This window comes from Podarcis tiliguerta, assembly GCF_965153285.1.
Source record: "Podarcis tiliguerta genome assembly, chromosome: 14".
NCBI classification, from domain to species: Eukaryota; Metazoa; Chordata; class Lepidosauria; order Squamata; family Lacertidae; genus Podarcis; species Podarcis tiliguerta.
In genome coordinates this window covers 4,808,735-4,827,656 of record NC_139547.1, presented here as the reverse complement: position 1 = coordinate 4,827,656, position 18,922 = coordinate 4,808,735, and the positions used below count along the sequence as shown (strand labels likewise).

Genomic DNA, 18,922 nt, shown 5'->3' with positions numbered 1-18,922 from the left:
CATCAGTCTCAGCTGGCACAGTTGTACATCTGTTAGGGTTGCCATACGTCTGGAATTTCCCAGACGTATCCAGAATACCGTGCTCAACAGCAGTGTCCAGGCGGAAATCACAAAAATATCCAGGAAAATCCAGACATATGGCAACCCTAACAGAAGCAGAACTATGCCAGCAAAGCTCAACAACGTTGTCCAGCTCCCTCCTACCAAAACAACTTTCCCCCCCAAAAGCTCAACCTTCGCTTCTGTCAGCCCTGGCATCTACAGCTGTGCTGACTGGGTCTGATGGGAACTGTAGTCCAGAACATCTGGAGGACACTGGGTTGAAGAATGCTGGAACAGGAAGCAGGAAATACTCTTGCCCTTGTCAGTGTAAAGAGCACCCTTGTTTACACGACGTTCTGATTACATTTTCTTTGTCCCTTGTGGGGAAAAGGAGCAACAATAAGAACAGGAATCCTGATTTCATGTACATGCTTATAAAATGTACACCAGAGATAAATTTACTTCTGAAAACTTACCCTTACTAACCCTGATTCGAGAAGAAAAGTGAGCACTTTCCATTTTAGGAGCACTTTCCAGTTGATTGGCGGCACCAGCAACTGTGATTCCTTCCTGGAGTTCCCTACTAGCAGAGCACAGGCTTGGAGTGCTGGTATCCCAGGCTCAATCCTGGCACCTCAGGGCTCAGAGCCAGCGTGGTGTAGTGGTTAAGAGCGGTAGTCGCGTAATCTGGTGAACCGGGTTCGCGTCTCCGCTCCTCCACATGCAGCTGCTGGGTGACCTTGGGCCAGTCACACTTCCTTGAAGTCTCTCAGCCCCACTCACCTCACAGAGTGTTTGTTGTGGGGGAGGAAGGGAAAGGAGAATGTTAGCCGCTTTGAGACTCCTTCGGGTAGTGAAAAAGTGGGATATCAAATCCAAACTCCTCTTCTTCATCATCATCTTCTCCTCCTCCTCCTCAGAAAGACCCTGGGGAACCACTGCCAGTCACAGCGCCTGGGCCTGGGCTATGTGGGCTAAAGGTTTGAGCCAGCATAAAGCAGATCAATTTATTCTTAGCTTTCAAAAACATTACCCAATAATGGCATGCACAGCAAAGAGACCTGCTCTTTCTTTTGGTGGTGTTTCAAAGGAAACGGGGGTAGGGTGTTGTTAGAGATTCTTTACCTGAATGTTTGAAGGGAATCTTTTCCTATCTCTCAGGCCAAAGCTTGAGTGTGCTCCATAGGAACTCAGTTGCCTCATACTGAGTTGGACTGTTGGTTCATCTCGCTCAGCATTCTCTACACTGGCTGGCAGCAGCTGTTGTAAGGTTTCATGCCGGCGGCATTCCCAGCCCTACCTGGAGATGTCAAATGGAAAAAGGGGGTCTTCTGCACGCAGAGCAGGCACTCTGCCACTAAGCCACAGTTGCTCTGGCTCTTGTTACTGACTGAAGATAATCCCTTGCATTTGGGGTGCTTGAGACATGAGCCTAGGAGTCCCACTGACTGCGAATTTCCAAGGAGGAGTACAGTCACAGAATGGTGCTGCTTCTCTTTTTAAGTAAACAGTAGGAAAGTAAAGAAATAGACCATTCTGCCCCAGCATAGTACCCTCTAGGTATTGCTGTACGTTGTTTTTAACTGCTTTTATCAATATGCTTTAATTAATGTAATGAGAGTGAAGGATGGGCAAGAAATTAAAATAACTATTATAACTACTAATATCACCCCTGATGGGAGTTGTGGTTCAAAATGGCTGAAAGGCACCAGACTGAGCTTGTTATATCCATATGTATGTACCGGTATGTATGTATGTATGTATGTATGTATGTTCGTGTGTGTGTTAGTGAGGTAATGAGAAGATACTGCTTAGGTCTGGTTGGCTTAATGATGGTTTATGAACATCTGCAATTATATTTAATAAGACCTGCTGTCTTATGATGAAAAGGAAGGAATTTGTTTATTTCTGTCATTCATTTTGTGACAGTTTGCTGAACCATTCAGTGGTGTCTGGATTGTAAGCTTCTTGTGGGCAGGGACCTGCATTTTTGTGTTTGACAATGTAACAGACTATGAATTTTCAGACATACAGAAACATGGGATTATTCGGACCCACTTGCAGCACAAGCATCATCATCGACCATCATTATATATACAGTATATCTCTCTGTGTGTGATTTAGTTGACATCAATAAAATTACCAGCTTGGTCACAGTAGAATGATAAGTGTGCAGCAAATCAAAATGAATGAAGTTAAAGAATAATGCTATGTTGGAGGCTGGTTCAAGTAGGCATGATGTAAGTTAATTACACTGTCATTTTGCCAATCTGCTGAGCGACTGTTACTTCTGCATATTGTCCATTTTTCATTGCTCTCCTTTCTCATTATTGTTCAAGAGGAATGTGGGTGGATCAAACAATACTTTTCGGCAAACAGAGAAATCCATTGTAAGTGTTTTGAACCTGACTTTCAGAATAAGGGGCGTGGGGGGCCAGTGGGTCACTCGTGGCTGTGAAGGAGAAAGATTCTGTGCACAGCTAGGGGTGCTGAAGCCTGCTGAGTTCTTTCTGCCCATCTTTCTCTCTGACCAACTGCTCTCTCTTTCCCCCTGCTTTTTATGTCTGTCTTTCTCTGTTACCCATTTCTTCCCCCTGCCATCTCATTATTACTATTGTTATACATTTATTTACACCCCGCCTTTTTCCCTGATGGGACTCAAGGCAGTTTATAGAAAAGAACCGCTAAACAATAATAGAAAAAGCAGTAATTAAAAAACATTGATAGAATGAAAACTACACACATATATTTAAAGTCCTGTTTAAAACATACAAATAATTACAATAAAAAGAGCACAGCACTTGCCCTTTCATTAAGAGAAGTCAGTTCCCAAAAGCCTGTTAGAACAAGAAAGACTTCATTTGTCAGCGCAAGGACAGAAGAAGAAGAAGAAGAAGAAGAAGAAGAAGAAGAAGAAGAGAAGAAGAGTTTGGATTTGATATCCCGCCTTTCACTCCCTTTAAGGAGTCTCAAAGCGGCTCACATTCTTCTTTCCCTTCCTCCCCCACAACAAACACTCTGTGAGGTGCGTGGGGCTGAGAGACTTCAGAGAAGTGTGACTGGCCCAAGGTCACCCAGCAGCTGCAGGTGGAGGAGCGGAGACACAAACCCGGTTCCCCAGATTACGTGACTACCGCTCTTAACCACTACACCACACTGGCTCTCAGAAAGGAGGGAGCCACTCACTTTCACAGTGCAGACGTACTAGCTTTGACTGTGCAAATGTACTCTTGGCCACTGCAGAGACCTGGACATCCCTGTTTAGGGTGGAGTCCGGTAGCATGCCCCAAACTGCAAACCTCTGCCTTCACAGGGAGAGTTACCCCACCCAGCACAGACTGAATTCTTAGTCATTGTTCTGCTTTCCAAATGACCAAAAGTACCTCTGTCTTGTCTGGACTAACTTCCAATTTGTTCAACCTCATCCAATCCATTCCTGAGACAGCTTCCTGGTGACACCAAACCCCAAAACTCCAGACAACCTCTCTCAGCTCCACTTCACGAGAGGGGATGCTGAGGAGTGATCATGTCAACCGCCATTCCAGAGATCCACCAGGGCTTTGACAGAATCACCTGCCAAGGCAATAGGAAACTTCTGGGGCAGACCATCTTAATCGGTCCCCCACCCCTGGAGAGGTTCTCACTTCCAGAGAATCTAAACCCCTCCTGTAATGATCTGACCATGACAAGGGAACGGTAGAAAATTCCTCCACTCTGTTAATCACCATCTTCCCATCCTCGTCTTCCCTTTGCGCCTGCCCTGATGTGTCCTTCTCACACTGCCCTCCACCTGGAGGGCACCTTGAAAAGGACACAACAGCTCACGGCCCCCTGTGCCCTTTTTTTTTGAATAGGCACTTATTATTTAAACTATTTTCAATGCCGCAGTTTATGAACAAGGAGAAGGAGGTCAAGCAGAATTCTAGGTGTCTGGAAATGTGTCATTTTTACAACAGTGGGGTAATCTGTGCTACAGGGAGAGACCGATTAGCTACCTCCTGACATTATTCTAAGCTTAAGGTAAAGGTAAAGGTACCCCTGCCCGTACGGGCCAGTCTTGACAGACTCTAGGGTTGTGCGCCCATCTCACTCAAGAGGCCAGGGGCCAGCGCTGTCCGAAGACACTTCCGGGTCACGTGGCCAGCGTGACATCACTGCTCTGGCGAGCCAGAGCCACACACGGGAAACGCCGTTTACCTTCCCGCTAGTAAGCGGTCCCTATTTATCTACTTGCGCCCGAGAGTGCTTTCGAACTGCTAGGTTGGCAGGCGCTGGGACCGAACAGCGGGAGCGCACTCCGCCGCGGGGATTTGAACCGCCGACCTTTCGATCGGCAAGCCCTAGGCGCTGAGGCTTTAACCCACAGCGCCACCCGCGTCCCTATTCTAAGCTTAATTGCCTATTATCATAATTAATTGCCATGAGGACTACACCACAAACTCACATCATTTTTATACCACTTTAACTGTCATGGCTTCCCTTAGAGAATCCTAGAAACCATAGTTTGCTGGGGTGGCTGAAAATTCTCCCATGGGGGTCCTTAGCCCTCCTCACACAGCATTAGTTCCTGGTGGATTCCTGGCAGAGAGAAAGATGGCTTAAGCCACCTTCACTTTGCCATTGTACCATGTCCAAAGGCTTCCATGGTACAATGACAAGTTGGCTGCAGCTGAGGAGACTGGAATGATTTAGGGAGGCCCACTCTGAGAGTGTGGGAGACATTCCTGAGCTTTCTTTTGTTTGGGCTCTCCCTCTACCCCAGGAACACATGCTTTTAATCCACACCAGAGCCTGTGGCCTCTGAAGGCCTGGGTATCGCTTATAGTGGCAACCCTGGCAAATAGCTGGTCTCCCTGGCTGAGAATTAGTTGCAGAGAAGAGTCAAAGGAGAGGAGGACTAGGCTGCCCTTAACAAAGATGGCTACCTGAGCCACTGAACAAAAGCTTCCTGCCTGCCTGACCTTGGCTCTGAAGAGTAATCTCGGAGAATACGTCCCTAACCTGGTGCCCTCCAGATGTTTTTGTTGGACCAAGTGATTGGAAGCCGTAAGTCCAAAACATCTGCAGGGCATCATGTTGACAAAGGCTGCCCCTCGGTGACCTCACATTCCACACCAAAGCCACAAGAATCCTCGACACGGCACATTAAGTAAATTGTCTGTCTGAGGAATTCCCAGTCTTTGATGTGATGCATATCTTTGGGTAAGCGTCATGTCCAACTCAGCCTTGCTTGACCCAAAGTTTACCTTTTTCTTTTTCTTTCCATTATGGGTGGCAAGTATTTGTGGTAAGTTTTGAAACGTGTGAGTTCTCCGTAACGGTGCCCTCTGCCCCTGGAGAATCTAAAATGCAGCCCCACTAGATTCTCTGGTCTCCTTTATGCTGATCTGCTACAATCGATGCTCAAAAGCCTCGTTTTTCACCAGAGCATCTTTGCTCCTGCATTCCCCTGCACTAGAGCTCTGTGCACAGTGGAAGGGCTTTTGGTGGTAGCTGGCCTGTCCTGACATATTCTTCCCTCAAAGTTTTGGAAAGATTTCTCTGGAGGGGTGTGCACACACATGGGAGAGCCAGCATGGGACCATGGATAAGAAGCTGGGGAGAGACAGAGGCAGAACAAGCACAGGCTTCCCAGCCTTTCAGGCCTGCCTTGCAAATGTTCCTCTCTTTCGTGCTATCATTCTTAGCTAGGCAGGTTTCAGCATGAGAGCCCAGCTTTCTTGGTGGTGGTTCCAAGACCTTGAAACGTGCTCCCCATGGAGATCTGCTTGTTTCCTCTTTCTTTTCAGACAAAGTGAAAACATTTTGATGCATACAGGAGTTTAATAAAAATTTTTGCTGCCATTTTTAATTATGAATCTCCTCAGCAAGGGTATTCCACAATTTTGGCACTGCCACCAATAAGTGTTTCAGATCTGTAGTTTTAATGCTGCATATGCTGTCATAATGTTGTTTGTTTTCTGCTGGGAAGCTGCTCTTTGTTTTAGTCAAGGCTAAGGGAGCTGGGCATGTTTAGCCTGGAGAAGAGGAGGCTAAGGGGTGATATGATAGCCATGTTCAAATGTATAAAAGGATGTCACATAGAGGAGGGAGAAAGGTTGATTTCTGCTGCTCCAGAGAAGCGGACACGGAGCAATGGATCCAAACTACAAGAAAGAAGATTCCACCTAAACATTAGGAAGAACTTCCTGACAGTAAGAGCTGTTCGACAGTGGAATTTGCTGCCAAGGAGTGTGGTGGAGTCTCCTTCTTTGGAGGTCTTTAAGCAGAGGCTTGACAACCATATGTCAGGAGTGCTCTGATGGTGTTTCCTGCTTTGCAGGGGGTTGGACTCGATGGCCCTTGTGGTCTCTTCCAACTCTATGATTCTATGAAAGAGTGGGATATAAACTTTAAAAAATAGTAGACAGGGAAATCAAATTTCCAGGTTTTGATATGTAATCTTGAGGGCTGGGAACTTGTGTAAGCTAACATTCTGAGGCGTTTAATAGGTGGCAGCAGCTGATGGCCCTGACCCAAGTTAACTGACCCAAGCATACCTGGCCCTGGCCCAAGCGTACCTGTTGTGAGATTGATGCTGAGCACATCAAATGTTCTTTAGAAAGAGGTGTGGCTGCAAAAGCACATAGGTAGCCTGCATACAGGAATCTGGGAGTGGAATGCTTGAAAACTAGGGCCACTTGAAAATGCTTTGGCAATAAGGGACACTCTGCCATAAAGTGGTGTTATGTGAACTTCAGTGGAATCGACCTTGGTACATGTCTCCAGGAATGCTAGCTATAGCCATATCTGGATCAGGATGGCTTAGCCAATGTAGTTCATGCAGTGGTAACCTTGAGACTGGATGACTTCAATGTGGTCTGTGTAGGACCACCCCTGGACCTGATCCAGAAGCTCCACCTGGTGGTAGGCAGTGCCTGGTTCAAGGCTCTTGTGCTGATGTATAGAGCCCTGAACAACTTTGGTCCAGGATGCCCTAAGGACCACCCTTATACAGTGGTACCTCGGGTTACATACGCTTCAGGTTACAGACTCTGCTAACCCAGAAATAGTACTTCAGGTTAAGAACTTTGCTTCAGGATGAGAACAGAAATCGTGCTCCAGCGGCGCGGCAGCAACAGGAGGCCCCATTATCTAAAGTGGTGCTTCAGGTTAAGAACAGTTTCAGGTTAAGAACGGACCTCCGGAACGAATTAAGTACTTAACCCGAGGTACCACTGTATCCAAGCCTGGTCATCCGAGATCATCCAGAGGAGCTTGGTTGTTCTCCATGCCTCAGGTGTCTGCCCGGGTTCAGCTAGAAGTTGGGCACTTAGTGTTGCCAGTCCTATGCTGTGTGGAACTGTCCTCCAGCAGAGACTTGTCACAGGCACAAGCCTCCCTTTGGCCTTCCAAGTGTCTCTTGAAGTCCTTCTTATGCGGACTGGACTTTTGCAGCTGTTTAATTTTTATTTTTGACTGGCCAGTCATCTTAGCGATTATCTGTATCTTTATATTTAAAATTGTGTTTTATGTTTTGACATATTATACCATCTTTATATTTTATGATATGGTGGTATTAAAATGGTTTTATAAATAAATACAACAGTGCAGTGAGAGATCTCAAGGTGAAACTAAGCCACAGCGGAGTCTCCTTGTTGGGCAAAATGTAATTTTTTCCTTGATAGGCTTTTTTTTGCTCACTTTTATTATCAGTCCTGTGTTGATTACAGCCAGCTGGCCAATGAGCCAAAATACAAAGTATAAAATACAAAATAACAACCTCAATAAAACCAATTTTTAAAAAAGAAACAACAAGCTAAAAATTAATGATCAAAGCAGGTCCAGGAAACAAGAGAAGATACAGTGGTACCTCAGGTTAAGTACTTAATTCCTTCCGTTTGTTCTGACTTGCTGAAGGAGAGAGTTTTTTTGGTGTAAATCCGACTAGAGAATGAGAAGCTTGTCTTTTTCAACAAATGTGTTGTAAGGGTTATTGTTGCTTTTGGAGTGACATTACTTTTCAGCAGCTGCTTAGGCTCAGCTTGTGTAAAAAGTCCCTGGAATCTCCAATCCATATTAAAAGCAGTGGTGTTGAATGGGGAAATGGGATGGCCTTTTGATGCCAACAATGCGTAGACGCTTCAGAAAACATGTATGCCTGAGGGCTGATCCCTTCAATTTGGAAACACCCTCAAAACAGATCATGCTGGACTTGATGGGCCAATGACCCTGCATGGTATAAAGCAGCTTCCTTGTGTTCCTATACGAAGCAATATCTTTTGCTGGACTTAACTGGGGCTAGAAGTTTAGCATGGAGGTGCAGCAGATAGAGTTCCTCACTTGCAATCAAGTACCTGCCTTGGCACCTCTTTGCTTACCTGGAGTGACCTCATAGTATGTGAAGCCTTAATTAATTTCATTGTGCCTTGACTTGCAGTAATCTCCTCAATGTTTGCATGATTACTAAAGGATTTATGTGACGGTGCTGAAGAGTTTACTGAAGAACGTGCAGATGGGCAGCCGTCCCAAGCCTTCTTAGGAGATCCTATCAGCTCCATGATGGATGTTTTCTCTTCCTACCCAACTTGGCCACCCACATCTGAGGACACGGTTCCCAGCATCCCATAATTGATAATTTTTGAACCAGTGAGTGTGTTTCAGAGAGTGCCGTGGGCGCCAGTTAAAAAATGGCAGCTGTGGGGGGGCATTGGCAAAGCGTTCCTTGCTGGTGCACATATGGGGCACATTGCACCATGGGGTGCCCTGTCAGAGTGACCCCCAGCCACTTGAGCTAAATGGGGCTGCAGTGTGCCACTTGCCTGGCCCACAGTGGGGAGCTTGGCTGGGCAATGCGGCCCTGCTTTGAGGGGCACACTCACGGCACCCTGCGAGCCCAGTGCTTCTTTGCAAGACTCGCAAAAGCGGTGCAGGAATAACGACTGAACATAACATTTTTAGGCACCAGTGGGCAAAAGGGGAAGTGACTTAAATTTTACTCCCTGGGTCTTCTGCTTGCCTTCCAGTTTGATGAACACAACACAGCTGTGAAAGGCCGTAAAATTGCTGGGTGAAAGGCACCAGGAAGCCAGATGTGTTTTGGTAGATGCAGTAATTATGTTGCTGAAGGTGTGATGATTCTCTAGATTAAATCTTCTTTGAATGTATGTATACCTGGGACACATGTGGCACTGTGGTCTAAACCACTGAGCCTCTTGGGCTTGCCAATCAGAAGGTTGGCGGTTCGAATCCCCGTGACGGGGTGAGCTCCCGTACCTCGGTCCCAGCTCCTGCCAACCTAGCAGTTCAAAAGCAAAATAACGTCAAAGTGCAAGTAGATAAATAGGTACCGCTCCGGCGGGAAGGTAAACAGCGTTTCCGTGCTCTGCTCTGGTTTCAGTGTTCTGTTGCGCCAGAAGCGGCTTAGTCATGCTGGCCACATGACCCGGAAAAACTGTCTGTGGACAAACGCTGGCTCCCTGGGCCTGTAAAGCGAGATGAGCGCCGCAACCCCAGAGTCGTCTGTAACTGGACTTAACTGTCAGGGGTCCTTTACCTTTTTTTGAATACCTAGTGTTTATCTTAATAAACATCTAAATCTTAGTAAAATACATTTTTAATAAGAGAGAGAGAATGAGAAAGAGATGGCCACATCTAATGGGGAAAGTTTAGATTTAAATAATAATAATAATAATAATTGATAGTTTATTGTTGTTTGAAAATGTATTTTTATTTTCAACAGATATATTCATTGCTTTACTGTATGCAACTCTGAATATTCTTGCAGAGGGGAGACTTAACAAGTATTAGAAATTAAATAAGCATTTATTGGGGATGCAATTCCTTCCCACTTAGCTTATGTGGTTACTTGTTTTAGGCTAAAACAACATAAATCTACCATGGCACAAACTTTCCTGGACTTGAGCCCACTTTGTCTGACAAAATGGGGTCAAGCTTATGCTGTAATCAGTGTGTTAGTTTTTCAGGTGCCACAGGACTCCTTGTTGTCCTAGCTGCCAGAATCTCACCCAGCTCTGACAAAACATTTTGAAAATTCTGAAAAAAACATTTTCAGCTGCAGCCCTGTACATGGAAATAATCCTCACTGAACTCAGTGGAGCTTACTTCTGCGAAGAGATGTATAGGATTGTGCTTCCAAAGCTAACGTCTACATTTATGGGCAGATGCGACCTTTTGCATCTCAGGCCATAATCCTTAAAATAGTTTTGTAAAGTGGGTACAGCCTTCACAATGTTTGGGAATAAAACTCCCATAGACTCCCACATTGACTGACTGGGGCTCATGGGAGTTTAGTCCACTCCAAAGCATCTGGAGGGTGTTAGATTGGGTAAGACTGGGCTATGAAACCACTCCCATTTTGCAGATTGGGCAAGTGAGGCTGAGAAAATTAGGTCCCAGTATAAATCGTCACGGCCTGATCCAAGGTGGGTTGCAACAGGAGTGCTACCACCATGCAATTATATGGTAAATGATTAAGAAATGGGTCCCTAAATGCATGTTTGGGATAATCATGGGTCCTGAGTCTGAAAAAGGTGAAGATATCTGGTATAAATAACCCTCTGGGAGTGGAAGATTTTGTATTGTCAGTCCACTAAAACAAGAGACTGCGATCTACTCACAGACTTAAAAACTGGCAGTGTTGAGCTTTTTTTAGGGAGAAGGAAAGCCCTGTTTTTTAGGGGTACAGGGCAATCTTGTTGAGCTTTTCGGGGGGGGGGAGTCAGTGATCTACCACAGGCCTCCAGTGATCTACCGGTAGGTCACGATCTACCTGTTGGACATGCCTGCACTAAAATATATTGCTCTTTTCATTTTCTGTGTCTGATATTTTTTGAGATAAAGATATAAGGGTCATAATTTCCTATTCCTATTGTAAATAATTCCCTTTAAGCAAGTTCATGTCTCCCATGAGAAATTTGATTCCAAAGGAGTCAAAAACAAAGCATTATTGCACTTTCTTACAATGCAATCCTATGCAATGAATCCCATGCAATACTATATAGGCCTATTCTGAAATACATTCCATTGAATCCAATTGGGCTCACTCCCAGGTAACTTGGCATAGGGTTGCAGCCTTAGAAACTTACTTTGTCCAATCTGAACTGTTTTGGGGGTGTCAGGTGAATGAGAGCAGATCCCAACTAAAATCTTCAATATTCTGTTGGGGAGGATTGTGGGAAAAGAGAGAGCCATAAAGAATGTTCGCAGTTGCCTTTTTATAGCCAAGGGAAGCATAGCTATATCAAGGGTTAGATATTAGATTATAAAGTCCTTGGGAAAGGAAGTGGATTTGAACAGTGCCTGAGCTGATGGCGCTCTCTTCCTGGAACTGAGCCTCATCAGCTTTGAACAATACTGCAGAATACATTTACGTGTTGCCAAAAATGGGAAAATACATCACTGCATAAATTTGCATATGTTAATTTATATGTGTAGATGCGAATTTAGAAATAATTACTATAATTTAAAATAGACATACTGTTAAGTTGTGGGTGAACATATCAGACGACACAGAAATTCTTCAAACAGCTCTTGTTTATTCACAGGCCAGAACAGAACTGAACTGAAGGGTTCAGCCAGCCTGCTTATATAGAGCTCCAGTACAACGTTACTGTAACAACTTTCTAAAACTATCCAATCACTGAACGTCACTTTTGATCCCATATTTGCATAACTATCTACAGTATCCCCCTGCTTGCCCAGGGTGAGAACTTCAGTACATAACACATACAATCCATCTCACCCTCGTGGAGAAGACATTAGGCATTAGGGACCTACTTAGTCTGCTGTCCAAGGATGGGCCACTTCAAGGCTTTCCCTGCCTTCCTTATTTAAAACCCTTTCAAACAGAGAACTGTTCATTGACAGCCTTCCAAATAGAGGACTGTCCTCTCTGAAGCTGGGCAAATGGCCACTTTATAGATTATGGATTGGGAACCTAAGACTTTGTGTTTTGTGTGTTCCATATTCCCTGGCTACTTGTGCTTTTCTCGTAAAAACGAGACCCTTGTTTTAGTTAAGTTCCTAGTTTTCACGTGGTTGCATTCTAAAATGCAGTGATCCAAAAGGTGCACAGAACCCAGCTATGTTCTGCTCAGGTTGAATTGGTTAAAATTAATGGACCTAACTTAACCATGTTGATTAATAATTTCAGATTCATTTTTGACTAATGCTGGATACAATCCTTAGTTTATTTTTATTTAGACTTCTTCAATTCCTGGAACTTGTGGTGGGTCACAACATGAAAATGCATATGAAAATTTTAATCCAGACATGGCGAAAACTCCTCACCTAGTGAAAAGCCTTCCCCCAGCCCCCAGAAGCCCAGCTGATTAGACAAGTCTTTGTAGTGACCCTAAGAGGAGGGAGCTCCACGGTGGTGCGGCAGCCCATCACAAACAACTCCCGCCTTTGTGTATTCTTGCAACCCAAAATTGGCACAGAAGTGGAATAATCTGACTCAAAAAACCAAGACACATTATATAAATGCTAAGCATTGTTATGTGTGAGGTTTATGCAAATATGACAAACGGGAATCCTTTCATTCTCCTCCAAAAAGCCCTAGAGAAATGAGTCAACAGAGCAATCGGCCAACTTCCCAGGAGGCTTATAAACCACTCTCTTGTTTTTTAAAAAACATATATTCCCTTCCAGGATGAAGTGGTACATTCTTTCGGAGGCGTTCTCTGCCCGGCCCCCAACTTTTAAAGATCCACACCTTTCCCTAATGAGGAAGTCCAAGTCCAAAGGTGTTTTGGTAGCAGCAGCATCTGTTGCAGAAAAAGGCCTTGCAAAAGTGGAGGCACTTTCCTGCTGATCTATCCATCTAAACATGATGTGGTCCTGAGAGTATTTCTGCAAAAGGAACTGTGGCTGCAATTTATTTATTTATTTATTTATTTATTTCGTAAGAATGATCTTGTTATGAGCTGGGGTGGGGTGGGGAAGAGGGGTGAGGCTGAATGCCTGGATCCAGCATGGATTCAGTTGCTGGAATAGCCAGCCCTGCCTGTTAATGGTCTGCTAAATATGAGCCCTTAAGGGAACAAAGGGAGTGGCTCTGTGCCAGAGGACAAATGGGTGGGCTTCCCTCTCTGGCCAGTTAGAAAGACAAAAGGTCAGAGTTCAGAGTGGAGTTATGTGAGCTGGAAGCCGGATGCAAAAGCTGCAGGCTCAAAAGTCAGACAGAGAGCCAGGCATGCTGGAGAGTCAGATTTCTGCTGGAATCCAAAGCTGGGGCTGTGTGAGAAGCAGGACCTTTTGGGGGGCTTGATGCTGTGAGCCCCTCCATTGTAGGCTCAGGTTGTGTATATGTGTAAACAAACCCTATATCATAAAGACACTACAGTCTCTGTTGTGCCTCCTTCCAAAAGGAAACAGGAACCCCGGGTAAGTGACTGGAACCCCTGCTCAGAGATTGGGACGACATGCAACCAGATAAACCACTCAATTGTACACCCTCAAGGTGCAAGGAAGGCCCAGCCCAGCTTTTCCTCTGAACCCTGAAATCTGTAACTAGTGAGATGAAACAACCTAAGAATGAACTCTGTCTAATTGAGCTGCAGTGGCGCTGTGGTCTAAACCACTGAGCCTAAGGCTTGCCGATCAGAAGATTGGCAGTTTGAATCCCCGCAACGGGGTGAGCTCCCATTGCTCCGTCCCAGCTCCTGCCAACCTAGCAGTTCAAAAGTACACAGTGCAAGTAGATAAATAGGTACTACTCCGGCGGGAAGGTAAACAGCGTTTCCGTGCGCTGCTCTGGTTCGCCAGAAGCGGCTTAGTCATGCTGGCCACATGATCCGGAAGCTGTATGCCGGCTCCCTCAGCCAGTAAAGTGAGATGAGCGCCACAACCCCAGAATCGTTCGCGACTGGACTTAACTGTCAGGGGTCCTTTACCTTTTTTTTTTTTTACACAAGATCTAGAAAACTCTCTCTCTCTCTCTCTCTCTCTCTCTCTCTCTCTCTCTCTCTCTGTGTGTGTGTGTGTGTGTGTGTAAAAGGCATTTTAATTAACTGGTATACAATACTGTGCTTTGATTCTGGTTATATGTTGCAACATCTTTTTGACTGGAAATTTTTGGGGGGGCCACTGCGGGCAATGTAGTGCATAATCATTCTTTTCTTAGAAATTGTGGTTAGCAGTCTTTGACCACAGTACGTATACAGAGCTGTTCTCTGACTGTTTCTATTTCATTTCCCAGCTAAATTAACCAGCGTACATCAATGAGGAGTCCAGGCATGTCTGTGTTTAAACAACAGAAAGTAGAGGACATTTATGAAATTGGCGAAGAGCTAGGAAGGTAAGCCTGAACTTTTCCTACTCCTGTGCAAATGTCACATGCAAGCTCCCTTAGCCATTGGCTGCACTGCTGAGATGTCATGGAATGTTCACAAACAGATGCAAACTGTGCTATTCTAACATTAGATAAAGTTTGTGGGAGTGGCAGTAAAATACATTGCATAGAGGTGTACTGTTTATACTCCATTTCAATTTCTGGTTAAACACCAGTTGGTTTATGCATGAGGGCCAAAGAATATGTTACTTTAGTCACAGGGAGGGTGTGTGTGTGTGTGTGTGTGTGTGTGTGTGAAAGAGAGAGAGAGAGAGAGAGAGAACAAACTGGGTTGGGACCATGGTGTGAAGGGGAGGGGACTTTAACCCTTTGCCCCCTGCTGCAGTCCTATTCTGCATCAGGGACCCACTGCCTGCTATTTGTATGGGACCAGGTGTGTGGAAGTTCTTGTTCACTCCTGCTTACCTGTTTTAAAAGTCAGGATGAATGAACTGATTTTAGTCTGCCTAGCTTTTCTCGGAAGCCACAGTCAGACATATTTCATCAAGGTTTGTGGTGGTTTTATCTTCTGAAGTAGACTTGAGCATGGCAGAATATGAATGCATAAACGTAGAGTAAATTAGACATAATTTAAGAATCTTTGGGTCCCAACAAGCAAACTCTGTGGGACAAGAGGTATCGCTTGATATCTCACCTCCACTCCACTGACTCAACTACATTTGAGGGGACTGGAATTCTGGCGCTTTGGTTTCCCATCTCTCATTCACAACCTGTGATGTAACTTTGGCATCAAGTGATAGGGAACGCCTGTGTGAACTAGCCCCATGTTTCCTCCCCTGATGCGCAGGGACCCAGTCACAAAGGCCCACCTTGAGACGGGCTGTGAGGGTACAGGGCGTGAGCGAGGCAAGCAGTCGCTTGCTTCATTCATACTTTCAATTCTGTAAACAAGATTGTTTTACGTTGTTGTCAGGTCACAGCCTCTTCACTCTGCATTTGAAGCTATTCAAGGTGCTGACAGGTGTGTCTGGTGGTTAAGGAGACTTATGTCAAGATACCTTCAGAATATGCATCACTTGCACGGAACAAAACAGGTTTCTGGTAAAACAGTTGTCAGGGATTATAAAAACCCGCTGCATCTTGTTGTTCTACAGGCAGAACTAAACTGCTATCCCACTGATCTGCCGCCATTTGCAGGAAGGGAGGGGCTGCAGCTGTCCTTTTCCATGCTGCTTATTAAAGATTTACTTTAGGCCAGTTATGTGTTGGCTACTGTACAGATGTGACATGGCTCCTCCCTAGTAAGCTTGCATCAGGGATGCTGAAACCTCACTTTGGGGTGGGGTGGGGGCTGATGTGGCCTTCAGTTATTTTCCCCTGTCTCCCCCAAGACACCGCTGCAAGAAGATTCCTTAAAAGCTCTGGTGTGGGTGGAGATGTTTATAGCTCTATGCCAGTGGTTTTAAACCAGTGTGGCGTGGAACCCTGGGGTGCCTTGAATGATGGTTGGGGTGCCACAGTCAACACTGGCCTCTGTCCCTCTTTCCTTTCCTTTCTCCTCTGATGCCTCTTGTGTCTCTGCATCGCAAAGGCTTGTGCGACTGTTTCTTGCAGCAGCCCTGGCTACAAGATCCCCAGGCGAATGATACCAGGGGGTGCTGGTTGCCAGGAGCTGAGGTGGGCTTGGAGTAAGCAAGCGAACAGGTGAGGGAGGCAAGCAAGCCAGTCCACCAGCCCTTGCTGTTGGGAATGGAGAGACAAGTGGGAGGCTAGGCAGGCAAGCGGGAGCTGCACTGGCCTTTCTTGTGCTTGCTGTGTGCAAGGGGAACCCTTCTGCCATGCAGACCCAGCAGTGCCCGCTGCTGTCACTGCTGCCTCCCAAGGTGAATAAGGTGCTGGCTTCACATTCACCTTGGGCCAGTCACCGTTGGGCCACTAAGGATGGGGGCATCCTTTGCCAGGCCCCTGTGGGGCAGTGTGAGAAGGCACCTCTCCTGGGGGGGGGGGGAGCAGCAGCAGTGGTTGCTGGGATAACTCCCAAGGAGAGGGGGTGGGAGAGATGGCTGAGGAAACACTCCACAAGGGAGGGTGTTCAAAAATGGGTGACATAACTGGGCTCCTGAGCCCCACAGGAGTCCTGCAGAAAAAATGTAGTTGGTCAAGCGAACCATGGACTCCAAAAGGTTGAAATCCTGTGGTTTGTGCAACCAAGAGAACAGATGTGGATGTGACCCTGTGGCCAGTTGGTTTAACTGGGGCTGACGGATGGCCAAGATGCCAGCTCACAGAAGCAGCTCCTCTATCATTGATTCTATATTACTACTACTACTACTACTACTCTGGGCAAGTGAGCCCTGAGATCTTGGGCAGGAGGCAAGAGTTGTTCTGATGCTTCTCTGCCTGTGGCAGCTTCATGTTCCAGGCCAGCCCTAGATCAGATCCTGGTCCCTCTAAGCTCCATCCTCTCAGCTATGTATTTCGCACAGGACATCCCTGCTGAAGCTGTGGCAGGAAGTGCCCTTTCAACTTGTAATCTTGCTGAGATGTCTGTCAGCATCTGATTCAGCCACGTGAATCAGCCTATCAAAAATGAAATGGCTTAATTGTTTGCTTTTTTGCTTCTGAGTTTTCTGCTAAAAGCACCCGAGGTGGTGGTTGACAATTAAACTCTTGTAGAATCTGCTCATTTAAGCACAATAAACTTAATTAAATAAAAGTATGCACTCCCCGCCAAAGCAGAGGGCTAGCCCGGAGAGATGATTGCCCTAATTTGATTTGGAAGGTGCATGAGCCATATTTAATTTTTTCCCAATAATATGATTTTTTACAACAAGTTTTCTAAAAATGTCTGAAGCAAGAAACAACACTAAAGATTTGATTCTCGTTCCATTTCAGCAGCAGCCTTTGTCAACCTGGTGCCCTTCAAATGTTTTGGACTTGAGTCCTGCAGGGTTAGATGGATTCTCTTGGCCCTGATCCAGCTAATTCAGGGCTTTTCTGATGTCATATAAAGCAGCAGAAAGAGGAATCAAAGCATCCTCTTTTGCCACTCAGCCGGTAAATAAAAAAATATTCCAGCAGCACGGCTTCTTGAGGCCCAATGTTTATGGAATAATTCCTTTTGCCATTGCACTAATATTTTGGAAATATTGACAACTTCTCTGAGTAGCTGATAGCTGATTTTTACAGTGTCTGGAACGAAAAGTCAGGAGGGTAATGAATAGCGGCAGCAGCAGCAGCATTGAAATGACTGGTTCTTGTGCCTGGGAGCTTGACATGATTTGTCAGCTCTGGACAGGACTAATGCCTTGGGATCTAAAATCATCCTCCAGCCCCGTCATCAAGTCACGTCTACCTAGAAGTCCTTATTTGGCAGCCATGCCAGTGACAGACACCCAGAGGTTCTGTAATACTTTTGGGGGGTTAAGCTTCTGCTGACAAGTTGTTTGCGGTAAAAGGGAGGGTGTGTCAGTTGCTGTCATAAGCATTGTGTCCAAACAATATGTTTGACAAATTGATGTTCCCTTAACTCTGAAAAGCAGAAATCCTATTACAGGATAAAACTTGCTCCATGGCCAGTTCAGACATTTTGGCGCCTGAGTTGGTAAATTGTAATGGGACACCTCTCTCTCTCTCTCTCTCTCTCTCTCTCTCACACACACACACACACAGAGAGAGAGAGAGAGAGAGAGAGAGAGAGATTAATTTACTTGTATAATTAATTTGTAGCCTATCTTTCTTCTACGATGGAGCTCAGGATGGTGATGATGATGATGATGATGATACTACTACTGCTACTACTACTACTAATAATAATAGCCCCACCCATCTGTCTGGGTTTCCCCAGCCACTCTGGGCGGCTTCCAGTAGAATATAAAAACATAATAAAACATGGGAGTTCCCATCCAGATACTGACTGTCCCTTAGTGTCAGTAGAGAGTTAATGGACTGTGTGGCTTGCATGGGGGACTCTGGGCTCACACAGGCCCTGGGAGCAGAAGGGGACAGTGAGTGAGACAGGAGCTTCAGCCAAAGTATCCAGCTAGCTGCCTGTGAGGCTGTTTGAGAGAAAAGGAAGCACCTGTGTGGATTGGGACCTGGTAGATAATACATACATTGCATATGCAAATATGTAATACATAACAAAATTGCTGCCTAATGCTGTTATCAGTTAGAAGTGATTAATAATATGTAATAAGAGAAGGAGATGTTGTTGTTTTACTCTACATATTTTCCAAGTTAGTACACAAAACATAATTACTTTACAACAAGATTAATGCATCATGCAGGGCACTTATTATCTGCGTTTAAGTTTTCTCACGCCTGTTCAGCCAGGAGTTCCATATTAAGTAATAAGTTGTTCTCCGCAGTACATGATCTTCATATCTCTCAACTAGGCGTTCACCTGTAACTAAAACGAGATCCCTATTTTCAGCCTAATAAGTCACACCATGGGTAGATGGGGATATCATCCCAACTGCGGTACATCTGCAGTAAAGCAAAACCTTTGTGTGTGGAAATCATATTCTAATTCAGTGCTTCTGATTGCTGGATTTGCTGGATCTTGGATGGTGCAGAGCTGAC

General features: G+C 45.4%; 1 protein-coding gene and 1 long non-coding RNA gene across 4 annotated transcripts in view; one reads left to right on the top strand and one right to left on the bottom strand.

Moving 5' to 3' along the window:
* Window positions 1–18,922, bottom strand: part of LOC310664289 — a 258,524-nt gene that overhangs the window by 11,035 nt on the left and 228,567 nt on the right. The gene's annotated exons all lie outside the window — the stretch shown is intronic.
* DAPK2 (death associated protein kinase 2) overlaps window positions 1–18,922 on the top strand; it is a 63,143-nt gene that overhangs the window by 6,331 nt on the left and 37,890 nt on the right. For 2 of the 3 annotated variants that reach the window (XR_014504826.1, XM_083413119.1), the window contains one exon: window positions 14,246–14,344. Coding sequence is in view for 2 of the 3 variants with exons in the window: in XM_083413119.1 (XP_083269245.1) it covers window positions 14,268–14,344 (77 nt within the window). In the remaining variant the exon portion in view is untranslated. Of the gene's footprint in view, window positions 1–8,493; window positions 8,671–14,245; window positions 14,345–18,922 lie in introns of all 3 variants that reach the window. The other variant, XM_083413120.1, reaches the window with a different exon arrangement.